The following is a 25,517-nucleotide window of genomic DNA, read 5'->3' on the forward strand; positions in this document are numbered from 1 at the left end:
TTGTAGTCTTTTTTCTGTGAACGTATCTATAGATCAAGTGGTATAAATCCTAAAGGTAATGGGCCAATTGCGCAGTTCCCATTTCCGCAAATGCAATTTCGCGGTTTTCCATTTGCGCAGTATCCCATTTCCGCAGTTTTCCATTAGCGGGTTTTTCATTTGCGCTTTTTCCGTAAGCGCAGTTTTCCACTTGCGCAGATATTTTCCATTTGCGCGGTTTATCATTTGCGCAGGTTTTTCATTTGCGCGGTTTTTCATTTGCGCAGGTTTGTCATTTGCGTGGTTTTCCACTTGCGCAGATATTTTCCATTTGCGCGGTTTATCATTTGCGCAGGTTTTTCATTTGCGCGGTTTTTCATTTGCGCAGGTTTGTCATTTGCGTGGTTTTCCACTTGCGCAGATTTTCCATTTGCGCGGTTTCCCAATGGGGCTGTTTTCCATTTGCGCGGTTTCCCAATGGGGCTGTTTTCCATTTGCGCAGGTTTTTCTATTCCGCGGCTTTTCACGACCTGAATATTCTATATTAAGCAATTTTCCTTGAAATAAGATTTTTTCAGGTAGTTTATTTTTAACGTAACCTTGTTTACCATCCAACTGTGCGGCTGGTGTAATTTTTAATTACCGGTCGCGCTGTCCATACCAATAATTTAAAGTTGTTTGAATTTGACATATCGGTTGTTGAATTATTTTGTTGGGAATAAATCTGCGGTCGACAAGCGAATCGTAGCTGCTCAGCCTTTAGGCTAAAAGAAATGTAGTATCTGAAACACTGGGGACAGTATATTGGCTGCTATTTAAATTTAGTGCTTTCCACCAAAAATGCACCTTTTTAATTACACTGCACGTTTCCTAGGGGTCAGAAAGAATATTTTTTAACGGTTAGGTTAGCCGGGCGCGCCGCAGGCGCGTAGGCACCGTTTTCATATAGGAGGTGTGCTACGACAGAGGCCATTCTAACGAAATATCTTGATATTGGCCTCTCACATAGGACGTAACTGTCATATGACAGAGGCCATTCCTACGAAATACAGGATGCTTACTGTCCTATATTGGAGGCCATTTCAACGAAATAGTTTTTATATAGAGGTAGTTATATCAAGGATAGCGCGCAACGGTTAGGTAAGCCGGGCGCGCCGCAGGCACGTAAGCACCGTTTTCATATAGGTGATCTAATAAGAATGATACAAAAATTAATAAATTTGTTATAAAATACGAAGAAGTATCGTTTTTATTGTGCCGCCTACAATTGTTTAAGAGGTATGGCCATCATTAAAATCGTCCTTAAAGCTGGAACTGTCAGTAAACAGTTACTACACTATGATCTTAGCCTAAAGGCCGAGAAGCTTCGCGTCGCTGTTGGACTATATATATTTTCCCAAGAGACTAATTCAACGAATGCTATTTTAACTAAGAAAAACCTAATTTTTTTTGGTATTTACAGCCCAACCGGACATTAAACAAACACGAGCAGCGCAGCTGGATGGTAAACAAGGTAATGTTAAAATTTACCTGCCAGAAATAACCCTTTTTCTAGGAAAAAGGATTAATAGTGAATATTTAAGTCATAAAAATCCCCACAAACGGGAAAACCGTTCAAATAACAAATCTGCGCAAACGGGAAACTGCGCAAACGAGAAAACCGCGCAAGCGGGAAACTGCGCAATCGGGAAAAAGCGCGCAAATGGTAAATTGTGCAAATGACAAACTGCGCAAATGGGGAGCTGCGCAAATAGCAATTCCGCAAATGGGAAACGCGCAATTGGGAACGTGCGCAAACGAAAACTGCGGAAGTGGGAAGTGCGCAAATGAAAACTGCGCAAGTGGACCCAAACCATCCTAAATACTTGAATATACCGTTTGTGTGAACAAGTAAAATATCAATTAGTATTATTTGCAAAGGAGTCAAATTGTATTACCAATTAAATTGTAATAACGTAACCAACATTTCAGAATTTAAAAGTTCAGCTAAGCAACTAGTCTTTAAAAGTTTAGCTAAGCAACTAGTCCTTGAAAGTTCACTTAAGCAACTAGTCTTTAAAAGTTTAGCAAAACAACTATTCCATAAAATTTCAGCTAAGCAACTAGTCTTTAAAAGTTTAGCTTAGAAATCAGCCTTTAAAGCTCAGCTCAGCAACTAGCCTTTAAACGTTTAGCCAAGAAACCAGCCTTTAACGCTCATCTTAGCAACTAGTCTTTAAAAGTTTAGCTAAGCAACTATTCCATAAAATTTCAGCTAAGCAACTAGTCTTTAAAAGTTTAGCTTAGAAATCAGCCTTTAAAGCTCAGCTAAGCAGCTAGTCTTTAAACGTTTAACCAAGAAACCAGCCTTTAAAGCTCAGCTAAGCAACTAGTCTTTAAAAGTTTAGCTAAGCAACTAGTCTTTAAAAGTTTAGCTAAGCAACTAGTCTTTAAACGTTTAGCTAAGCAACTAGTCCTTAAAAGTTTACCTAAGCAACTAGTCTTTAAAAGTTTAGCTAAGAAACCAGCCTTTAAAGCTCAGCTAAGCAACTAGTCTTTAAACGTTTAGCCAAGAAACCAGCCTTTAACGCTCATCTTAGCAACTAGTCTTTAAAAGTTTAGCTAAGCAACTATTCCATAAAATTTCAGCTAAGCAACTAGTCTTTAAAAGTTTAGCTTAGAAATCAGCCTTTAAAGCTCAGCTAAGCAGCTAGTCTTTAAACGTTTAACCAAGAAACCAGCCTTTAAAGCTCAGCTAAGCAACTAGTCTTTAAAAGTTTAGCTAAGCAACTAGTCTTTAAAAGTTTAGCTAAGCAACTAGTCTTTAAACGTTTAGCTAAGCAACTAGTCCTTAAACGTTTACCTAAGCAACTAGGCTTTAAAAGTTTAGCTAAGAAACCAGCCTTTAAAGCTCAGCTAAGCAACTAGTCTTTAAACGTTTAGCCAAGAAACCAGCCTTTAACGCTCATCTTAGCAACTAGTCTTTAAAAGTTTAGCTAAGCAACTATTCCATAAAATTTCAGCTAAGCAACTAGTCTTTAAAATCTTAGCTTAGAAATCAGCCTTTAAAGCTCAGCTAAGCAGCTAGTCTTTAAACGTTTAACCAAGAAACCAGCCTTTAAAGCTCAGCTAAGCAACTAGTCTTTAAAAGTTTAGCTAAGCAACTAGTCTTTAAAAGTTTAGCTAAGCAACTAGTCTTTAAACGTTTAGCTAAGCAACTAGTCCTTAAAAGTTTACCTAAGCAACTAGTCTTTAAAAGTTTAGCTAAGAAACCAGCCTTTAAAGCTCAGCTAAGCAACTAGTCTTTAAACGTTTGGCCAAGAAACCAGCCTTTAACGCTCATCTTAGCAACTAGTCTTTAAAATCTTAGCTTAGAAATCAGCCTTTAAAGCTCAGCTAAGCAGGTAGTCTTTAAACGTTTAACCAAGAAACCAGCCTTTAAAGCTCAGCTAAGCAACTAGTTTTTAAAAGTTCAGCTAAGCAACTAGTCCTTAAAAGATCAGCTAAGCTACTAGTCTTTAAAAGTTTAGCTAAGCAACTAGTCTTTAAAGGTTTAGTTAAGCAACTACTGTAGTCCTTAAAAGCTCATCTAAGCAACTAGTCCTTAAAAATTCAGCTAAGCAACTAGTCTTTAAAAGCTCAGCTAAGTACCTCAACCATCGATATAATACCATCCGCTTCTACATCAGAAAGATCACGACAGCCCGGGTTTAAAGGATTTTACAACTAAGGATTAACGATTGAACAGAAAACTGATAATTTTTCTACGTAAATTAAAACAATTATTTTCAAGCGCTAGCTTGAATGTAAAGTCAATAAGTTGTGAAATAATTTTGGATCAGATAATATTGATCAGTTACTTAGATGCCGACCACTTTAGCTAGTTGGTTCGGGTATTTATTTCGAGTATAATTAATTTTCTATTTAACTTTATAACGCTGTCTGAGTCACATATCACTAAACCGGAACTTTTGTATTGGAACTATAATAGCATGCTAATAAATGCATATTATTATTATCAACGATTGAAATTATCTCCCCACTGGCTAAAGGGGTTTTCCCTCGAGTTATTCAGTTTCCCTTTTCCATAAAAACGCTATATTGTACTAGTTGTAAATATTGTGTGAATTATCCTTAGTATAATGACTCCCCGCATTTTACTTTGATGGAACATTTTACTGACAAATTTCTAGAATACCAAGTATTTTTGGTGGACTTAATAGGTTGCTATAGTGAGTTGCAGGCTAAGAAAGACAAAATATATAGTACAATCGGCGCAAGGATGCCTCAGATCGTTTCCGGTCATTCCACCGCGCGAAATTTGAATTTGGCCATTTTACGGTCAAATTCGAATTTTGCTCTTTTTGTCGTCTTTTAGCGCCATCTAGAGACCGAAATTGGAATATTTATTTTTCAATTTCATAATTGTGGTGGCGAGCAAATTTAAAAGATAAGGCATTCCTATCATTCTTAAATTTAAAATAGTATGTATAATTATTTATTTTTGTAAATTTATTTCTACGTCTTACCAGTTAAATCAGCAGTTTCTTTTAAAATAGCTACCACGCTTTCTTGGGGGTAACGTTGTCTTAATGAGCTATAGACGTTTAAAATTATATTTTTCTCTTTACTTGTTAACAATAAACCTTTATCATGCTTTTTATAGTAACCTCTTGGGCTATTTAAAATATTTGGAGCTTCAATTATCGAACCTTCTTTAGCTGTATTCAGTAATTAAATTCGTGACAACATGAAATTAAAAAATAGATTCCAATTTCGGTTCCTAGATGGCGCGAAAAAACGATGAAACTCATGAAATTTGAAATTGACCGTGGTCAAATTTAAATTACGGTCGACTGGCCGGAAATGATCTGAGGCATCCTTGCGCCAACTGTACTATATATTTTGTCTTTCTTAGCCTGCAACTCACTATAATAGGTTTAATTTAGGAGCAACAAACACAATTAAGGAGAACGCAGCTAGCCTTAAAACACGCTAAGGCAGTGTTTTGTACAAATTTGATTGGACGAACTTTTACGCTGCACGTTTTACGGGCAGGGGGGAAGAAAATTTCAGAATTTTTCCCTTCCGACGGCAGCAGGCGCTAAAGCGTATAACCAATGAAAATTGTACACGACTTTTGACGGGTTGCGTTCTCCTTGTGTGGGGGACTGTGTTTTTTGCTCCTAGGTTTAATCAAAAATGAAAGTATTTATATTTAGTGAGAATGACAATGTCGAGAAGATTACCGGACATCATGGTCGAAATATCCCCCCTGACACGAGAAGGGGGAAGTAAAAACGTCACGGCTGTATGCTTCAATCGCTGATTTCATGTTTTTAGGGGGAGAGAAGCTTACTCTTCGAGCATTATATGTAGGTGGCACTATTATTTATTGGTTTCACGTCACGTCTACTTCACTCCACGCAAAGGTAGTTGCATAAGTAACATAATAACCTTAAGTATGACATTATTTTTTTCTAAATAGAGCTACTCGGTAGCGGCGCCATGAACTAATCTAACCCACCTTCCGTTAACATGATATTCCGGGAATTTGGCACGCGATTTTGAGTAGTCGTTTTACCAGGAGACATGGTTTTACTGATTTATCTTTGGTGAAGAAAGGATTTAGTAAGTAAAAATGCATGAGCAAGGCTACAAGCGTCATACTTAGAGGTATTATGTTACTTATGGTAGTAGTCATTATTTCGTCTAGCTGGCACACTTATGGAATATAAATGTATACTTATGCTACTACTAAACACCTAAAGGAATTTCTGGACATTACTGATCATGAATTCTTAATTAGTTAGTTCATTTCGGACAAACGTGTGGTGGCTACAGTTGAAAGGACCTATTAAAGGGAATATAGCCTTAGCAGAGAAGGTCAAGCTTCCGTCAATACTCACTAGTGGCGTGACAATCTAGAACGTAATAGAAAATTTTAATTTATCATCCTGATACGCGATGTATGGTAATTTCGTTAAGACTTGGATAAGAGAAGGTGCTCTGCTCGAAGGCTTTGTATTTTCTGCCACAGACTGTCGCGCCACTTATGCTGCTAGTGAAGCCGCTAACTTAGTTGGTTTATGGCCTAACTTTTGAAAATAAATCAAATAATTTAACTTTCTTTTCTCCAGTAATTAATTTAATTACCGTGAGCAGAAGTTTAAAACACATTTCTTTTAAGAGGTCATAAAAATAACGCTCCTGGCAATTTTCTCCTGGATCAATTTTTCCTCAAAAACGCGGAAGCATGCAACGCATCAGGGCTGAAACTTTTCTGCCCCACAAGATTATAATAAACCTTTTGGATTGAAGTGTGGAAGTTTAGTGGAATCGTGTATAGTACTAACAAGGACTCAAGGAGACGACCCGAGGTGTAACCCACCGATTTTGCTTAAACTCGGTGAATTAGTAGACCTTAACGTAACTTCAAAATTACCAAAGGGAAAAGTTACGCTGGGCTTTCGTTTTGCCATGGCAACCGAAAAGGTTTTGTACAACACCAAATCCAAATTTCTCTATGTGATTTAACACGGGAAAATCACATATTTCATGCAAAAACAAAGAAATTTCAAAAAATTAAAATTTAAAAAAATATGTAAATTGGGAAAATTTTAGTATTTTTGGGTAAGAGAGACTATTTTTGGGGGAATTGGTACGTCGTTGGGTAAAAGCGAGCGAGGTAGGGTAAATTGAGGTAAGTTAAAATTTAATTAGATAAATTCATCTAAATTGGACCGAATAGAGAAACTAAGCCTAAATATTAAAAATTTGAAAACGAGTTGCATAGCAACGGGAAACTAAGCCTAAATATTAAAAATTTGAAAACGAGTTGCATAGCAACGGAAAGCCGAATAGGGGGAGAGTGGTGGTTCCTTTTAACTAATCTCCACCACTCTCCCCCTATTCGGCTTTCCGTTGCTATGCAACTCGTTTTTAAGTTTTTACCTCTCCGAAGGGACTATGTCCCCTAGGAGGGGTTATACAATCACCGTGTCTGTCTGTGTGTCAGTGTGTCCTGCGAACGCGTACGCATTTTCCGTGCAAAGCTTAATCATTGCGTACGCAGTTTCTCGAAATCTCTGCGTTCGCAGTTGCTAGGACTCTTTGCTAGGAATTAGGGAACGAAGTCGGAGACAAAACCACCGTGCGACGGTGAGCGTTAGCGGATTCATTTATGGTTGGGTTTGGTTTGGATATTTTTTTTCGTTAACGCTCACCGTCGCAAGAGTTTTAATTCAGTGTGATTGAATATTTCGTTATTGTTATGTTTATGTGTAGGGTGTGAATGTTAAGTTTGTGTTATGACGGTTGTGGGTGTTTTCTGTTTGTGTTTGTTGCGTTATGGCGGTTGTGTTTGTTGTGTTATGAGGGTTGTGTTTGTGTTTGTTGTTTGTTTTTGTGTTTGTTGTGTTTGTGTGTGTACGGGCGTTTTCTCTTAAACCATGGACACTGTATCTCTAAACGGACTGGAAAAGCAGCCTAAAAGAGGTACCCCCTCACTGTCCGTTTGCGTCCTACTTCGTATTAGCTGAAATAGTCGGCCGTACTCGATTCGCGGGGCCGTCAAGGTCATTCGGAAGAATGTTAACCCCCATTTCAAACGGAACGTTTTGTCGACCACGTGACGAAATATATGGCCTTGACAGCCCGAAACTTTCAAAATTCTTGAACCTCCCCCCCTTTACAGAGAGACAATGGCGGCGGCAGCTGATTTTGTATGGTGGAAGCTACAGCTTTTCCCGTCCGGTTAGAGATACAGTGTCCATGCTTCAACTTGTTCTTATTGACTTTTGGGACGGATAGAGTGCTAAGTGTTAGGGCAACCTCTCAACTTCCAATGGCAGGGTTTCCACCAATCGTTCACGGTATTCGTCTAAGTGTCTATTTGCGATTTATTGGCGCCTCTAAATTATTAGTAGGTGTTCTAAAAAACATAATGATCTGGAGTCAAAAAATAACGATATATCTCTTATTAACACAAAAATGAGAAAATCAAGCATTGTATCACAAACTCATTAATAGTATCAATAAGAAAAAGAGATGCATTGGTAAAACGAATTCAAAAATTTAATGTTCCACTAAAAAATTATTACTTAAGAAATCGAAATAAATTAACTCAGTTAATAGGCGATACTATTAAGTAAATTTGGTCTTAACCAACTTGTTAAAATGGGAAAACAAAATCACGTGACTACCATATCACAGCCAACCTCGATTCGGTAACTCGTGTAAATAGTTGGCAGTGCGACGTTAAAGAAAAAATATTCCTTCCAGATACTGCAGACAGCTAATTAACTTACACTTTTCTAATACAAAATGTTTTAAATAATAAATAGATAGATAGATAAATAGATCAAAATTTTAACCACCATTAGCAAAATTAAATGAATAATAGTTCGTATTTCTTAGGATAGATGGCGCTGCAGTTCTCCACAAAGTCACGTGACTACCATCTTTTTAGCCCCCCTGAACATTATAGTTTCGCCTATTAGATTTATAAAAAAATTCTCACTTTAAAAACAAAATTGAAAATTGTAATCGCGATCCTAAATTGATATGGAAAACTATAACGAATTAACAAATAATCTTTAAAAAAATTATCTAATAGACAAAATAAAGTATAAGAACAATATTTACCTAAGCATAAGCCTATCAACCCTAAGTTTGAATCGAAAGGCAGTGTTGGTTCAAGCAAAAGACTGGCGAAAGTACAGCGCTAAATCCCCCCGGTGGCGAAAAAGAGAAACGTAACGCGTCCCTCAATGCATGATTCCAGCTGCTTTGGTAAGAGAGAGGTGCGTAGAGAGAGAAAGGGGGAAGGAAGAAGCTTCAATTTATCTCTACCAGGTGCCGATACTATCACCTGATTTCTTCCTTTTCGCCCGTAGTGGTGGTACAATTATTAAAGGGCGCTATGCGCGTTTCAATCTTAGAGGTTATAGGCTTATGACGTAAGTGATAAATAACCGAAAGAAATAGCAAATTATTTTATTAATATTTCTCCTCTATTGGCGAAAAATTAGCTAATGAGATTTTAACTACTAAGGAAATACAACTAATAAAGGAGATGCAAGTAATTCAAGGTCACTTTTACTTTCGCCAATTGTCCCAGATAATATAAAAATATTTATTGCCTCTCTAAAAAATTCTAAATCCAATGGCCATGACGACACAGATATTAAAACTCCAAAAAAAGCTTAACCCTCACATATCAACTCTTCTAACTCAAATCATAAACTTATCAATAAATACAGGAAATTTTTCAGATTTTTTTAAAAAGCAGTAATTATGTCAATATTTAAATCAGGTGATAAAACCGAAGTGGGAAATTATAGCTCTTAGTAACATTTCTAAAATATTTGAAAAAGTCTTTAAAAAACAACTAACATATTTTCTAGAGAGCACAAAATAATTATCAAAAAATCAATACGGTTTTAGAAAAAACCTAAGTACTAGCGATGCTATTTTAGAGCTCACTGAAGTGTTATATAAAACAATTGATACAGGTAAAAAATCTATAGCTGTGTTTTTGGATTTCAAAAAAACATTCGATACCGTTTCCCACCCAATATTAATACGTAAATTAGAAAGAGCTGGCATGCGCGGTATTTCATTAGATTGGTTCAAAAGTTACTTACATGAAAGATATACTGTAGTTAAAATAAAAGACACCATAAGTGACTTACAATTAATGAAATTTGGTACACCCCAAGGTACTATTATCGGCCCAATATAATTCTTAATATACATAAATAATCTAGGTAACATTGAAATTGAAGGGAAACTTGTATCATTTGCTGACGATACGGCACTGTTATTTGAGGGAAGTAGTTAGGCAGTAATAACAGATAGTAATCTAAAGTGGAATGACCATGTTTAAATTCCGTGAAATGAAAAATTTCTAGACTTGCCTTTGCATTAATTCGATCAATTATATCATATGGAATAATTGGCTGGGGTGGTACTTAGGAAACCACTATTGCACCATTAGAAATATAACAAAGAAAAATATTATATATTGGTCTGAGACGCAATTATTATTACCCAAATCAATTGTTATACAGGGTGTTTCAAAGGGTTATGCAAAAATTATAAAGGGTTGTAGGGGGTGAGTTGAGAAGTATGCCTGTTTTTTTTTCCCATTTTCCTACGATGAGTTAAAAGAGCGCCAGAGAGCTTCAAAGTATGGCCTACTAGCCCCTGGAAGTAGGCTACAACAAGGGCAAAACCAAGCAGCAGGGACTTTAAATACTGTTTAAGTTACCTTTTTACGCTGGTTATCTCGATTTGTTTACAAAGACCTTTTTTACCTACCACTTGGTTTTGTGCTTGTTGCAGCCTACTTCCAGGCCACACTTTGAAGCTCTCGGGCGCTCTTTAAACTCATCGTAGGAATATGGGAGGAAAAACAGGCATACTTCTCAACTCACCCCCTACAACTCCTTCATATTTTTGCATAACTTTTTGAACGAATTTCAAGTTTATTTTTTTTTTGCTGAGTCGTTCGGTGAGGCCGTTGGTCTGCGGATGATAGGCGGGGGTACGAATGTGTCGGGTTCCAATCTGCGTCATGAACTGTGCTCCTCGGTCCGTCAATAGCTCCTTCGGGGCACCTTGGCGAAACACCACTTGGTCTACGAAAAAGGCGCCCGTTTCTGCTGCGGTATTTAAAAGTAAACAAAATAGGACAAGCTAGCACAGTAAATTTTATTGATTTAATCGTTTATCTATATACGTTTTCAAAAAGTTAGCAGAGTATTATTAGTAATATTTTGGGTTCATGAAACCCATAAGATGCCCAAAATCTCAATTATCAGAAAACAGTGTAAGGTCTTTTTTAAGTAGGAAATTGCACTATAAATTTTGGTCGGCACCCTGACCATAGATATAGGAAACGTATGTAAAGGTCTAGATAAAATATTTCAAAGGGAGTGAATACGGAGGTGACAGCTAGCAGAAACGCGTAATTTCTGCAGGCTATCCTTATAAGGCGCTATCTATCGGTAAGAAAGCTCGTGCTATCATCGCGAGAGCCATTGTCTCCTGCTTAAAAATTATACTAGAAGTCACCAACAGATGGTGTCTAAAGACTACGGCCTGCAGAAAGGTCAAGCTTTAGTACTAAAATGCTAAGAGAGCTCGCGCTCTTGGTCACGTGCCTTTCTCGGTGTCTGCTAGGTGTCAATTCCTTATTTTATGTTAGGCTTAGATGTCCCAAAATTTATCTAGACCTTTATATACATTTCTTATATCTATGACCTTGACTAAGAAAAGTCTGAAAAACGTACATATTTTTTTTAAGATTAATTTTTTGGTCGGCTTTTGGTCATGGACCGAAAACAACATATCGACCCAAGACCGACCCGTAACCGACTCCCGTGTTCTACAGTGGTGTAAGTCAAGAGGTATTTAGCGACACGGCGTTGTAAGGCTATTGTAACTGGGGCCGATGGGGCCATGATTTAACCGAAACGAGTCCAGGGGGCCTATTCTGTAAATATTCGAAATCCAATTTTCGATCGAAAACTAGATTTCGAACTTCGAGATCTCGACGAATGGTATTCGGTAAAGATTTCGAATAAGCATAAATCAATGCAAATTGTCGAAGTCGATCTCGACATGGTATAGGGTATCGAGATCGAATTCCCATTCGTTTTTTTACACAATCGCCCCCAGTGGGCCTATTCTGTAAATATTCAAAATCCAATTTTCAATCGAAAACTAGATTTCGAACTTCGAGATCTCGACGAATGGTATTCGGTAAAGATTTCGAATAAGCATAAATCAATGCAAATTGTCGAAGTCGATCTCGACATGGTATAGGGCATCGAGATCGAATTCCCATTCGATTTTTTACAGAATTGCCCCCTAGGTGGCTTATCAAGATATATTCAAACGATACAATAATTATATTAAAATGCAAGTATCATTGTTTATAAAATCAAATTTACGAATAACGATCAGGAAAAACTAATAGGGTCTGCTTTAGCCGTTACCTATCTAGGTTTCAATGGCGAACCAAAGGTGGCGTAGTGATAGTTTTCGGTCTCAAATAGTTTATAGTTAAACTTTGTTTTTCGCTATTTTCAATTTGTTAGCAGTTGAATACTTATAAAATCTGAAAATTTACACTTCTTAGGGATATATTCTGATGTACACGTGTAATCCATATTTTACATAATTGTACAATATTGAGCTAACAGCTCTACGTCACACGTTGTAAGCCATTCTTTTTCCTTTTGGAAAAAAACATTCTACCCAACATGGCGGCCACAGCCAAAGCTACGGAGTATAATAATATTCTATTCACTAACAACACTGATACAAGATAAAAAGGTTTCAACCGAGGAAGCATGCGTTAGTTTTATTTCATCACTATTATGAAGTATTTCGTCCTGCACTGCTTTCTTCAGAAATGTATTTTGAAAAAGGAATCAGATTATTGTTCGTCCCCCAATTTTATAATTCAAATTTCCCATAATTTTGAACATTTTCCCTACACTGACGCCATCTAACTTGTATGTTCGGAAGCAAAATTAGATATTAATAGCGTGTTGTGGTTTTTTGGATGAATCGGTAGTCTGTAATTATGATGCGTTGATTTTATTGATTTGAACTAAAAATGGGTAAGCATAAGAAGAGTAAAGATGCTAGGGATAAAGAAGAAAGCATAGTCGTTGAACATATTGAGGGAGACAATTTTATCACAGAAGAAAATATAGTACCACATGAAGATGTTCCCGAGGCACCCATGGAAACAGAAGATAATAATAAAGTTGTTAAAAGGCGTCGTAAGAAACAATTGTATCAAGAAATTAGAAAACAGGTGATTTCTGACATTTAATCATATTAGTAGTAAATACTTCTGATGGTAATTTACCACATTCCTAATTTATTTGTGCTTTGTTTAGATGGAGTTTTACTTCAGTGATGCAAACTTACGGAAGGACAAATTTTTAATACAATTAATAGAACAAGATGAAAATTCCTGTAAAGACACCGTTTAATTTAGATATTTAAATTTGTAGATAATATTCATTTTCGATTATTATAATTATAGGTAATTTTCAATCTTGATTATTATAGCTGTTCCAGTGGAAGTTTTCCTTGGGTTTAACAAAATAAGAACCCTCTCCACACGTCTAAAAGATTTGGTCAAAGCTTGTTCCACTTCGGAGTTATTGGAGGTCAGTGAAGACAGTACAATGGTTAAAAGAAAACTGCCAGTAATACAGAAGGACAATGTGGATGAATGCACCCTTTATGTAGAGAGGCTTCCTTCAACGGCAGACCACACCTGGATAATGTCGAAATTCAGTCAATTTGGACAAATTCTCTATATTAGTCTTCCACGTTTCAAAACCACGGATAAAATAAAGGGTTTCGCTTTTGTTGAATTTGAGAATCCCTTATCCGTTTTAAGAGCATGCAAGGTTAGTAATCTTATGGTCATTTTTAAAATAATCTATATTTTGTTTTAATATGTTTATACTCTTTAGTTTTTTAAAGTGATTGAGAAACTAAATGGTAAATAAAATTAAGATTAGAAAATATCATGGTTTGATTTTTAATGAGTTAATTGAATTAGATGAAAACCAAGATCCTCCAAAACATAAAAGAAAACGTGGTAATAGCGAAAATGAAGAGGAAGTGTCCAGAAAAAGGTCGCGTTGTAATACGGATGATAGTGAGAGTGCTCACGAATCTAAAATTATTGCGGAAGAGGTAAATAACACAGAAGAGCTAAAAACCGAAAAGGATACGAATGAAGATTCAACCACTGATAAAAAGAAAAAAAAGAAAAGGAAACGAAAAAAAAAAACCAAAGTGGATGCTATTGAAGAAACTCCCGTTCTGCGGGTGATGACTAAGTATGGTTTTACTAGGGCTGTGCGAGTACTCAAAAATCACTAGTACTAGGTCTCAAGTCAGAGCCGGGTACTCGGACTCGAGACGTGAAAATCTTTTTTCTAGGACTCAATCGGGTACCCTGGTCCTTTAAAAATACCAGGCGAGTCCATTATTTCCTGGCGAGTCTATTATTTTCCGTCGATTTTTTCTTGTTTTGATTCCAAATATTCTGCAAATAATTTTTATTTATCACAAAAGCGCTTAATCCCTGATAAAAGTTATTATAAAACATAGTTTTCAAGGATTTTTGTAATATTTTAATACCAATTGGAAATTTTAAATTAGTCATAAGTACATAATGAATAATTGGTTAAAATATTTTTTCTGATTTTAAATGGTTAGGAGGAAATTTAGGGCTCGAATAGAAAATTAGGACTCAAATTGGCCTCAAACGAGTTAAAATCCATTTCTTATGGACTCTAAGACCTGTATGAGTGTTGCAAAATTGGACTAGCAAGTCCAAATTTCCAAGACTCTGGACATGACTCGTAACCTAAAAAACAGAACTCTCACACCCCTAGCTAGGTTTTACACTCGGTAACTTTTTTTTTCAAAAAAGATAATGATCTAGTTTTTCCTCTTAAAACAGAAATGAATGGAAAAAATGGAAGAACAAGTATTTATCCATGCAAAAAGCTGCTATGTCTGAAATGAAGAAATCTCTGTTGAATGAAAACCACATCCCTCGTACGTTAGCTTCACCCCTCAAACAACAGCACGAATCAAGTGTTAAACCTGAAATAGAGAAGCCAGATACAAACAAAAAAGGTTTAGCTATTGAACTTCAGGAAGGGGTTGTTGTGAAGTTAAACATATCCGAACCTATAGAAGATGGAGCGGAATTCAGGGTGCGTCATTTGTTATTGTAATTGTTTTTATTTTGCTTAAAATTAACTTATTTTGCAGAAAAATTTGAAAGAAATGGGAGATGTCGTGTACGTTGATATGAACAATGAAAGCGACGTATATGTCAGGTGCAGAAATCCCTCAGCTACAGATGAATTCCTCAAAGTAGTTCAGAAGGAACTGAGCACGAAGGCGGATAAATTAGGTGGAGATGATGAAATTCAATATTGGGAAAAAATTCACCAAGATAGAGAAAATAAAAGTCGTAATCGTAAATCTAAGAAAGGCAATGTAAGTTTTAATTGTTTTATAGTGTTTTACGTTAATTTTAATAATTTACTACTTAGGCAAAAAATCCAGTTAAGAAGAACAATTCCCTACCAAAAGTAAGTATTTTATAATGCCAACTGATTTTATTAATGATCATGTTCTAATAAAAGGTTTCATTTTTAGAGTATAAGCATTGAACCTGTCAAATCAAATAAGAGAATAATTTTTGATGAAAATGTTTAATGAAAAATGAGGTTTTAATAAAAATGTTTTGTACAAATATCCTATGATACAAAAGTTTTCAATCTCTCCTAAATCTTTTATTTCCACCTCCTCCATAGTTATTATAGCCACCCCGTCCGCCACCTCCACCACTACCACCAGAAAAACCACCTCTCCCCCCAGAGTAACCGCCTCCTCCACCTCTTCCTCCTGAGAAACCTCCTCCACCTCTTCCTCCTCGTCCACCTCTTCCACCCGATGAAAATCCTCTCCCGCTGCCTCTTCCTCCTGAGAAACCCCTGCCTCCACCACGACCACCACCTCTGGGTGTTCTGGGTCCTCCAGGTGCTCTAGGTAGGAAACGGTCCTTGGGCAGCAATTTTGCCGGATCAATAAAGACCTAAGTTACAAATAAATATTTCAGATGTTTTTATTGAAATAAAGAGCATCAATTTAAGCTTACTTTTTGTTCTTTTGAAAATGAACCAGCTTTAACTTCATCAAGTAACGTTACAGAAATAAACTAAAACATATGCTAAGGAAATTTTGACTCAGAAAATATTAGAAAGATTATTTTGTTTGTCATATCTTTGATTAGGATACAAATTCTTCTATTCTTCCAAAGATTTCATCGACTTTTCCTATATGTTGTTTATTATCAAGATAAACGGGTGCATTGAAATATGGAACTTTGCTGTTGGAAACTTTACAAACTAACTGGTCCTCGCAGGGATGTGCATATGATCCAAGTTCTAAATATACAATTTAAAATTAGGTATTTTACAGTTTTTCTATACATTTCACTAGAATATACATACCTACAACCTCATCTGGTGGGCCCTGGTCATAAAAACCTCCTCCGCCGCCTCCCCTTCCACCTCGGAAACCACCTGGAGAATGATTTTTTCATTAATGAAGTATTCAATGTTAGCATACAACGATGAAGACTTACCTCGGCCCCTGTTTCCCCCTCCTCCTCTTCCAAATCCTCTTCCTCCACCTCCACCTCGACCAAACCCGCCTCCACCTCCACCTCGCCCAAAACCGCCTCCTCTTCGAGACATTTTTGTTTAATTATCAGGTTGATATCTAATTAATATTACTTAAAATTAAACTATAATCTCTACTCAAAGCTAAACATTGGTCAGTAATTTTGTGAACACGTGCTCAATCCTATGGCCGGCTACTCGTCGGGAATTCTAGCAGACAATGAAGACTGGCTAATTTAGCAGCCCCATCTAGCAGTTCTAAGTTTCTAAAAGAAAACGAAATTTGAATTTTCGGAGCTCTTGACTATTTTGCCTATTTAATGACTTCTCTTAAGTGTTTGAAGCCTTTCCGTGACTGCAAATTATATAATTTTTAAGTAATATTCTTTTATATTTTACAAATATGCGAATTTTTATCTCAAAATATTTGCAAGATATATTATTTTTGTTTTGGAATGTATGTTCTTAAGCCTAGGTTACTATGTAATGTAAATGTATAATGTAATGAGCGGGTACGACTAAAACAAGGAAAACAAGGAAAACCCGGAAAACGAGGAAATCGAGAAAATTGAAGGAAAGCTACCAAATAGTAGTATGAGGGCTTGGTCACACCGCGCCCAGCAAGTAAACCGCGGATAATAATACACGAGGAATTTTTGCCGTGCGATAAACAAACGACGGAAAAATTAAATTACTATAATTTTTGTGTAATTAAGGGTGTTTATGAAGCAGCTAAATGCTAATTTTACGATACTTTAAATATAAAATTTGAAATTCGTAATTATAACATTTGGTTGCTAAATCGAGGAATATAGTAAACCAAAGAATAAATTCTTTGAGTAAACCGAGGAATTTTTAAATCATCTACAATCTCCGTCGCATCGGGCGATAGATGCCGCTAGTCCTGCAAATGGAGAAACCACGGAAAAATTAAATTACGAGTGTATACGAGTAATTAAGTTTGCTTTTTAAGATTCTAAATGCTAATTTTTGCGTTCTCGTCCCTACGATACTTTAAATTTAAATCAGAAATTTGTAATTATAACATTTGGTTGCTAAATCACGGCATATATTAAAACGAGGAAAAATGAAATTTTTCGAATTTGAGAGTAATAAAAGCTATTTATTAACCATTTAAATGTTAATTCGAGTTTCTCGTACTTACGATGTATTAATATAAATCAGAAATACGTTGCTAAAACCATTTTCTTTGAAAACCCGGAAAATCTAAAGCGAGTAAAACGAGGATTTTATTAAATCATATACAATCACCATCACGTCGTGCGATAGATGCCGCTAGTCGTCCGGCGGCTGAATATTTCATTCTAAGCGTTTTCCTTCAAATGTACAAACCACGGAAAAATTAAATTACGATAATATTTCAGTATTTAAGAGTGTTTATGAACCAGATAAATGATAATTGTACGTTCTAGTGCCTTAGACAATTTAAATATAAAATTAGAAATTTGTAATTATAACATTTGGTTGCTAAATCGAGGAATATAGTAAAACAAGGAATTTTTGCGAGCGACTAAATCCCGGATTTTTTTAATCATATACAATCGCCGTCACGTCGTGCGATAGATGCCGCTAGTTGTCCGGCGGCTGAATATTTCATTCAAAATGTGTTCCTTCAAATGGAGAAACCACGAAAAAATTAAATTACGATAATTTTCGAGTAATTAAGGGTGTTTATGAAGCAGCTAAATGCTAATTTAACGATACTTTAAATATAAAATCTGAAATTCGTAATTATAACATTTGGACGCTAAATCGAGGAATATGGTAAAACGAAGAGAAAAAACTTTAAAAATAAATAAATATCAAAGGAGCTGGTACTTCATCGATATAAAATGTATTTATTAGAATTTTCGGGAGCTTTCAGACCGTGGTCCTTCGTCAGCCGTTACATCGTTAATAGAGAAAAAAAGTATACGAAATTATTTATTTATTTATTTATTTATTGAACATTTTAATTTTAAATTGTCTCTCTCAAGCTTTCACTACGAGGAATTGACTAAAACCCGGACTTTTCCGTTTTATACAATCGAAAACCTGGGTTTTCTTAACGCTACCACGTAGCCTATTAATACTTCCGTAGCCTCGACAAGTTTGGTCAGCTTCGACGTCTTAGATCAAAAGTTATGGCGCTTCGGAATCCGCGACCAACCAATATTTCGGTATTAATCGACGCTTTTACCCATGATTCCTTTCGAAAACCTGAGTTTTCTTAACGCTACCACGTAGCCTATTAATACTTCCGTAGCCTCGACAAGTTTGGTCAACTTCGACGTCTTAGATCAAAAGTTATGGCGCTTCGGAATCCGCGACCAACCAATATTTCGGTATTAATCGACGCTTTTACCCATGATTCCTTTCGAAAACCTGAGTTTTCTTAACGCTACCACGTAGCCTATTAATACTTCCGTAGCCTCGACAAGTTTGGTCAACATCGACGTCCTAGATCAAAAGTTGTATCAAAAGTATCGCGGAAAGAGTAAAACGAGAATAAATGAAATTAATAATAAAACGAGGAAAAATGAATTATACGAATTTCAGAATAATTAAAGCTATTTATTAACCATTTAAATGTTAATTCGAGTTTCTCATTCTTACGGTACATTAATGTAAATCAGAAATACGTTGATAAACCCATTTTGATAATAATTTTTTAAATCACAATAATGATTAAACATTAATCTATGACTAAGGCACGTCCTATTACTCGCTTTTGAGCAATTGGAACTAAAAAATCGTTTTTAATTGTAGCAATTTCTTTTTAATGGCGGCCAATTTATATTAAATCCCTATATAACGGGCTTCGGCACCGCTTTGCGTTCGCTTGCTCTCGTGTCTCGCGTAGCCTTTACAAACAGCGATTATCTTACAGTGATGACGTCACTACATTAATAGCTATCAGTTAAATATTTCCCAAAGAGTCATACCATATTGAAGAATATTATAAACGTATGACATAACTAACTGCGTTTATTGACAACCTCTAGCAACTGTTTTTACATGGGCTTTTCCTTCAGTACCTCGCGACTGCAAGGAGTTATATATTTCGTAGAAACAATGGATTTAATCTTTAGGTATATAATATAGTCTATAGAAGCGGGAAATTTAAACATACGTGGGAGATTTAAAAAGATAGCATTATGAAACAACTTACAAGTTAGTCTTACATGAGCTTAGTATAAGCTCTTGTAAAGCGACTTGGCACAAAGTTTGAGCATTGTGGTATTTACTTCCGGGTGCAGTTCTCTGGTATACGAAATTTAATCTACTCAGAGAAAGCTGCCAGCCTCTTTTTCTTTCATTTTATTACAGGTATAGTTAACCATTTCGTAAAATGCTAAAGTCCACTGATTATGGAATTCAAATTCTTTCTCTACTGTAATTGAATGGTCGTCATAACAGATCCAACCTTCAGTCTTTTTTACGTATGTTATATAATGGCCAATTTTAGCGCGATGACCTTTTCGTATAATACAACTTTTCAAAGCGTATTTAGAACCTACTACGCTAATTTCGTCACTTAAATGGCACGATAAGTCATTTAAAAATTCACGGTTCTCATTTCGTTGGCAAAAACATAAAAGAACTCGTTTTAAAGAGGGTTTTATTTTTTCTACGTGTTTTGTCAGCTGATCACAAGTACCACACATTTTGTCCTCGGTTTTACCTTTAATATGATAATTTATGTGATCAATTACTGTTGGTTGGGTATCATTTGGCTGAACAATAAATCCACGGGAAAATACTTGGTTAATTTCTATCTCAGAATCGCAAGTGAGACAACTACTTATAATGGCCGTGTTTGTTAAACTTTCATCTGGAATTGAATTTTGTAGATATAACTGTATGAATTCAAATGGATCATGTTGTTCGCCTACAGATAATGAGTTTGTTTTCCACTCTATTACACCTAGAATATGCTTTACTTTAGCTTCTTCAATCGCTTTAGTCTGTTTAGAACAAAATTCCAACAAGAATGTTTTTAGGTTTTCATCGAGCACGGATTCGGGTGATAATAATTTAACTTCTAAAACTGCTTGAATCGTGGACGAAAACCAACAATTTTGATATCTATTAACTATACCCCTTCGTATTATATTTTGACAAAACAAACATTGCGTTATTTTACCATCAGTGTTTGGAAAACGCATGCATTCCTCGTGAAAGTCGTTTTCGCATAATTCGCATCGGACGCAAAGGCGAGTTCTAGTTGGACAGTAACAAATACAGTTAAACGGATTTGGTTTCTCACAAGAAGTTTTATTCTTTTCAAATTTGCGACTCAATTTAGTATATTTAACATATTTCGGCTCTAAAGTAGATTTTATTATCTCATTGCCATTGATTAGTTCAACCGTGCTAGAAGCTTTTTCGTTTTTGTTTGATGTCTCTAATTTACTTGAAGCAGCTATTTTTTCGATTTGAGAACGCAAACCAATTTCAGTTTCAGGTCCTACGGAAGTTTCATCTCCTTTAAAACGGGCATAAAATCTTCGCCCAGCTTGTTCGATGTCTTTTTTAGGCACATTTAAATCAGTGGCGATCGTTCTCCAGAAACACATGGTTTCGCATACTTTTAAACCTTCATCTTTATAATCCCTTTCCAAAATTTTGTAAACAAGTAATGCAATATCTTCATTTCTTATAAAGCAATAATCTTTTGGTTTTTTTTTGAAAACCATTTTACACTTTCAATTTTAGACTACCAACAAAGGTTTTTGTGTTGTCGAAAAAATATATGCTTGCAGATTCGAATTACTTGGAAAATTCTTCTCTTAAAGTTATTTTCCCCGATCTCGCGAGCAACTGGGAATTTGAGGTGGATAATTGTATTCCATATTACTATTGGACAAATGGACAACAGTTAATTTCATTTAGAAATATTATATTTTGTATTAAAAAATAGGTTCATTATATTCTAAACATTACTAATTTGGCAAATTCAAGGCCTTTTTTTGGAAAATATTAACGTTTTTTTTTGGATATTTTTACTTCCTTTTTTGATATTTTTTTTGTCTTTTTTGAATGTTTTATGTCCGCTTGGAATTTTTTACTTCCTTTTTGGATATTTTTACGTCCTTTTAATAAATTATGACATCGTTTTGGATATTTAAAGTCCTTTTATTATATATTTACGTCCTTTTTGGATATGTGAGGCCAGCTTTTTGAGAATTTTGAGACCTCTTTATGAGGATTTTGAGACCCCTCAAAATCATAGGCTACAGCCTATGCCAGCCTACCTTTAGCGGCGCCACTGAGAACTGTTCAAATAATAGTTACCCTTCAACTACAGGTTAAATTCTGCACAAAACCGATTCTTGGCCGTTACAACAAATTTATAAAGAGTGTTCAAAGTTACAAACTTTATTATAGTTGTTGAACTTAGACTTTGGCGTCTCTTAAAATGGTTTCAACGACGAAATGATTCACTGACCCGTGATAGCGGCATGAAGCGTAAAAAGCAGACCCTTTATCCCACGAGGCGGGGGTGGGGGGTTAAACGGTGCTAAAACCAAGGATTTTATATATGAAATAGGATATGGTACTAGCCACAAACCCTGTATAAAAAAATTCCGGCTGCATCGAAAATGGGTTGACCTGTTACGACGCTCTCAAGGGAGTCAAGGCCAAATATGTTGGTATTGAAAATGGCCCAATTCTTTATAATATTATTTTAGAATGTCTAATTTTATGTCTATTCAAAGAAGATTATATAACGAAAGTAAAAATATTAAGTTTTAAACGATGGGTAAAAGCAAAAATTGCGTATATTCATTACCGAATGGAAGTATTTAAAACGCGAGTCATTGTTGATGATTTTTCCCGTAATCGAAGAAGTAGCAGACGGAAATGAAATAATAGACCCACGGCGTTGGACACGAAGGTGACAGCTAGAAAACTACATTATTTGGCCCTTGGGTGGTGACCAAAACGCCATCTATAAGTGGATATAAAATAAAATTAAAAAAATGAAACTGGCGATTTGAATTAGGTCTAAAAGAGTTTTTTTATTTAAAACCTTAGAATAACCTTTTTAAGTACGTAAAATGGTTGGAAGTTGCGCAATTACTACTTATCGGAACTACTCGGTTAGTTGCAAAAAATATATCATTTCACAAGTATTACAATTCCAATTCGCATATTAAAATATAAGCCTATAACGGTTTTAAATCGTTCAATTTCCCTAGGTTTTCGCTTTCCAATCCTGAGCTACTAAATAAATGGCGACTTTCTATAAATCCATCACAACACTGTTCTAAATTATTCTACCCCTTGGACTCAATTATTTAATATATGAATTATATTTATATGTAGATATATGTATCCATAATTAAAAGATTCACTTGCCTTTGTTACTGGTTTCGTATCATTGAATACATAGTTTGCACCTAAGGTCTCCATGGAAACCGGGATGGGGAGTAAAAAATTCGAACCCTTTTGCGCGTAGCTTCTAAATAGGTAGACATTTTGTTGGTCATCTCATCGAAACGACAAAACGTACGAAAATTAGATTTTTGCTTTAAAATTTTAAAATTAATATCATGAAAGGCCCTAAACAAAATAAGATAAGATTTTAAACCCGGGTTATTTAAATAAAATAGCAAATGACGACAGGAATATCTACGAAAAGAAGTTGTCAAAGTTTATCAATAGGCCTTTGACAATTACCTTCTGTATCGAATAAAATTACAATTTTCGGTCTCCCTTTTTAACTGAACTACTCGAACAATTTTTAACAAGGCAGTCAACCAATTTTAACGTGTAACTAAATTTTTAATCATTTTAAAATTATAAAAATCCGCAAAACGACGATTGAAACTGTTAAACCACTAGTTTTACTAAGAAATCTACACCAGCAAAATGGCGGAATTCTACGGTTCATTTTTGCTCAAATTACGTATTTATTCTTAGTGCATATATCATCTATGACGTAGGGATGCAAACTATGTATAGATATATTTCCAAATTAAAATTAAAATTCTAAATTTCTTTTGGATGGTCCGACTCTTCCGGGCATTGAGTTGGGAATATTAATCTAGAGATCCAATCGAATCTGCTCCCCGCGAAACAAGTTTTTGAAGTATTCCGACCACCCGTTGGGGGGATTGGTGGTCGTCCTCACACGGCCATCCACAAACTCTGCCTCCCAGACGCAAGGTATTACAGGAGTACGCCACTACTCCCGGCCTCTGAAACCAGCTTCCACAATGCTTTTTGAGGCGAACCGGGTGCAGTTGGATTACTATATTAGTTTCTCACCTTACCGACGATGGCGCCTTGATCTCCACCCCAGGGCAAAATACTGTAGTCTGCAAGCTGTCACCTCCATACTACCCTTTCGTAGAATTGTGGGTCTATCCTGTTTCATATCTCTATTGTTTTATCTCAAATGAGATTTTAACCACCCCGCCGGTCCCAAAGACTATGTCTACTCAGATATATACACTATATTTTATATTCCTGCGAAATTAAGAGTAATTTCTTCAGGAAATATGTTACATGTATATTAGTTTGTTGCTTTATTGCATAGTTTAAATATAATTATATATAGTTCGATATTGAGCGTGTAGATAGCGATATATTTTCTATACTAGGACCAATAGATAACACTATTTTGAAAACAATGAATACTTTTTTTCCGGGGTTACGAATGTAAATTTGTACGTAAATATCGATATTTAGGGTTTTTGGGAAAAAAACGGAAATTTTGGTGTCAAAAGAGAAATTTCACTTTGAGATTCTGGCATCACTGCATTTCTTTCTGCTAAGAGTTGCTATAGAGTACAGTGCTACGTTCTTTGTTGACCGATTTTAATCCAATTGTTAGATTATAATCACATCGATTTTAATTATTTGCTGTGCTTTGCCATTGTGGTAAGATATCTTACAGGTTTCTGCACAGATTTTGACTGTTACAGATTTTAAGATTTATATTTGTGGAGAAACGGAGCAATTAACGCTCTAGTTTTACTTTCGCGTATTTTGCAAATTTTGCACTCACTTAGGGCTTAGGTCAAAACGAATAAAATTGAGCGTTACAAGTTACGTAATATAAACTCTTGAACTAATTTAAATTTTATCGTTACCATTTTCCTAACCTAAGCTGTATTATATAGAACTGAATCAAAGTTGTGTTACAAGTTTCGTAACATACAACTAGATCTCAATTGCGCCGATACAGGTAGGCTGACATAGGCTGTAGCCTATGTTGAGATTTTGAAGGGTATTAAAACTCCTCTTAAAGGGACCTCAAAATATTCAAAAAGCGGACCTCAAATATAATAATAATAATAATAATCAGCTAGGCTAATACCCAAGGCACCACCTTGGGCCTAAGGACGTAAAAATCTAATAAAAGGACTTTAAATATCCGAAAAGGAAGTATAAATATCCCAAAAGGAATTAAAAATATTCCAAAAGGACGTAAACACATTCCAAAAGGAAGTATAAATATCAAAAAAGGAAGTAAAATATTCCAAAAGGACGTAAACACATTCCAAAAGGAAGTCTAAATATCAAAAAAGGAAGTAAAATATTCCAAAAGGACGTAAACACATTCCAAAAGGAAGTAAAAATATCCAAAAAGGAAGTAACAATATCCAAAAAGGAAGTAAAATATTTCAAAAGGACGTAAAAACACTGACAAAGGAAGTATAAATATCAAAAAGAACGTAAACATTTACAAAAAGGGCCTTCAATTTCCAAAATGAATTAAAGTTGATCGTTACAATTACTAGTTTTATAACTTAAACTGTATTATATAGATCTGAATCAAAGTTGAGTTACAACTTTCGTAACATACAACTAGATCTAAATTAAAGTTGATCGTTGCCATTAGTCTCTTAACATAGGCTATATGAGCACCATGGATAAAGAATTAACCGATAATAATTCTAATTTAAATGAGTCGACTGAATCCGGAGAAAACGGTGAATCCGGAAGAGAATCATCAAATTTTGATAATGATTCCGATATTTTCCGTCAATATGGAGAGTCACCCCATTATGGCAGCTTGGAGTTTCAATCCGAGCTTTCTTCGTCGGCCGCTAGTGAAAACCATTCAATCGTTGAATCTTCCTCTTTGATAAACGCTAACGATAGTAATCTAAGACTTAGTGGTTCTGAAAACGAAAGTTCCGAAACTGAAGACGGTTTGCCATATATGACTGACGTGTCTAAGCTGAGTAACACCCAAGCTCGCGATATTTTATCCGCTGTGGTGGACGGATCATTTGACGGAAATGTGTTGTCTCTGCAGTGTTCCAACATCAAAGGAGGCAATGTATACGTGCT

General features: G+C 35.6%; 3 protein-coding genes across 3 annotated transcripts in view; 2 read left to right on the forward strand and 1 right to left on the reverse strand.

Moving 5' to 3' along the window:
• The first annotated feature begins 12,515 nt into the window (after positions 1–12,515).
• On the forward strand, positions 12,516–15,325 carry Larp7 (La related protein 7). Its single transcript, XM_090157576.1, has 9 exons — positions 12,516–12,793; positions 12,879–12,957; positions 13,054–13,400; positions 13,467–13,494; positions 13,556–13,838; positions 14,468–14,726; positions 14,785–15,015; positions 15,072–15,110; positions 15,178–15,325. Exons 1-9 carry the CDS (start codon positions 12,590–12,592, stop codon positions 15,235–15,237), a joined length of 1,530 nt encoding a protein of 509 aa, XP_090013702.1. The 5' UTR covers positions 12,516–12,589; the 3' UTR covers positions 15,238–15,325.
• Positions 15,237–16,472, reverse strand: LOC149926622 (uncharacterized). Its single transcript, XM_090157577.1, has 5 exons — positions 16,169–16,472; positions 16,035–16,106; positions 15,820–15,968; positions 15,680–15,739; positions 15,237–15,616 (listed from the first exon to the last, which is right to left on the reverse strand). The coding sequence occupies exons 1-5, from the start codon at positions 16,278–16,280 to the stop codon at positions 15,296–15,298; spliced, it is 714 nt and encodes a 237-aa protein (XP_090013703.1). The 5' UTR covers positions 16,281–16,472; the 3' UTR covers positions 15,237–15,295.
• The window catches only part of Herc4 (HECT and RLD domain containing E3 ubiquitin ligase 4), a 39,264-nt gene continuing 30,146 nt past the window's right edge, over positions 16,400–25,517 (forward strand). The window contains exon 1 of the mRNA XM_090157573.1: positions 16,400–16,582. The gene's annotated coding sequence lies outside the window, so the exon portion shown is untranslated. The remainder of the gene's footprint in view (positions 16,583–25,517) is intronic.

The sequence above is a fragment of the Leiobunum rupestre genome, chromosome 9 (genome assembly GCF_980474605.1).
Source record: "Leiobunum rupestre chromosome 9, qqLeiRupe1.1.hap1, whole genome shotgun sequence".
In the NCBI taxonomy this organism is placed as follows: Eukaryota; Metazoa; Arthropoda; class Arachnida; order Opiliones; family Sclerosomatidae; genus Leiobunum; species Leiobunum rupestre.

Excerpts from the sequence above, each read along its gene's own strand:
- Larp7 (XM_090157576.1), top strand. The coding sequence starts at position 12,590 with ATGGGTAAGCATAAGAAGAGTAAAGATGCTAGGGATAAAGAAGAAAGC. Across the intron at positions 12,794-12,878 it reads ATCAAGAAATTAGAAAACAG|ATGGAGTTTTACTTCAGTGA; the intron begins GTGATTTCTGAC and ends TGCTTTGTTTAG. Across the intron at positions 12,958-13,053 it reads AGAACAAGATGAAAATTCCT|CTGTTCCAGTGGAAGTTTTC; the intron begins GTAAAGACACCG and ends TGATTATTATAG.
- LOC149926622 (XM_090157577.1), bottom strand. The coding sequence starts at position 16,280 with ATGTCTCGAAGAGGAGGCGGTTTTGGGCGAGGTGGAGGTGGAGGCGGG. Across the intron at positions 15,740-15,819 it reads TTGGAAGAATAGAAGAATTT|TTTATTTCTGTAACGTTACT; the intron begins GTATCCTAATCA and ends CATATGTTTTAG. Across the intron at positions 15,617-15,679 it reads CATTTTCAAAAGAACAAAAA|GTCTTTATTGATCCGGCAAA; the intron begins GTAAGCTTAAAT and ends TTTGTAACTTAG.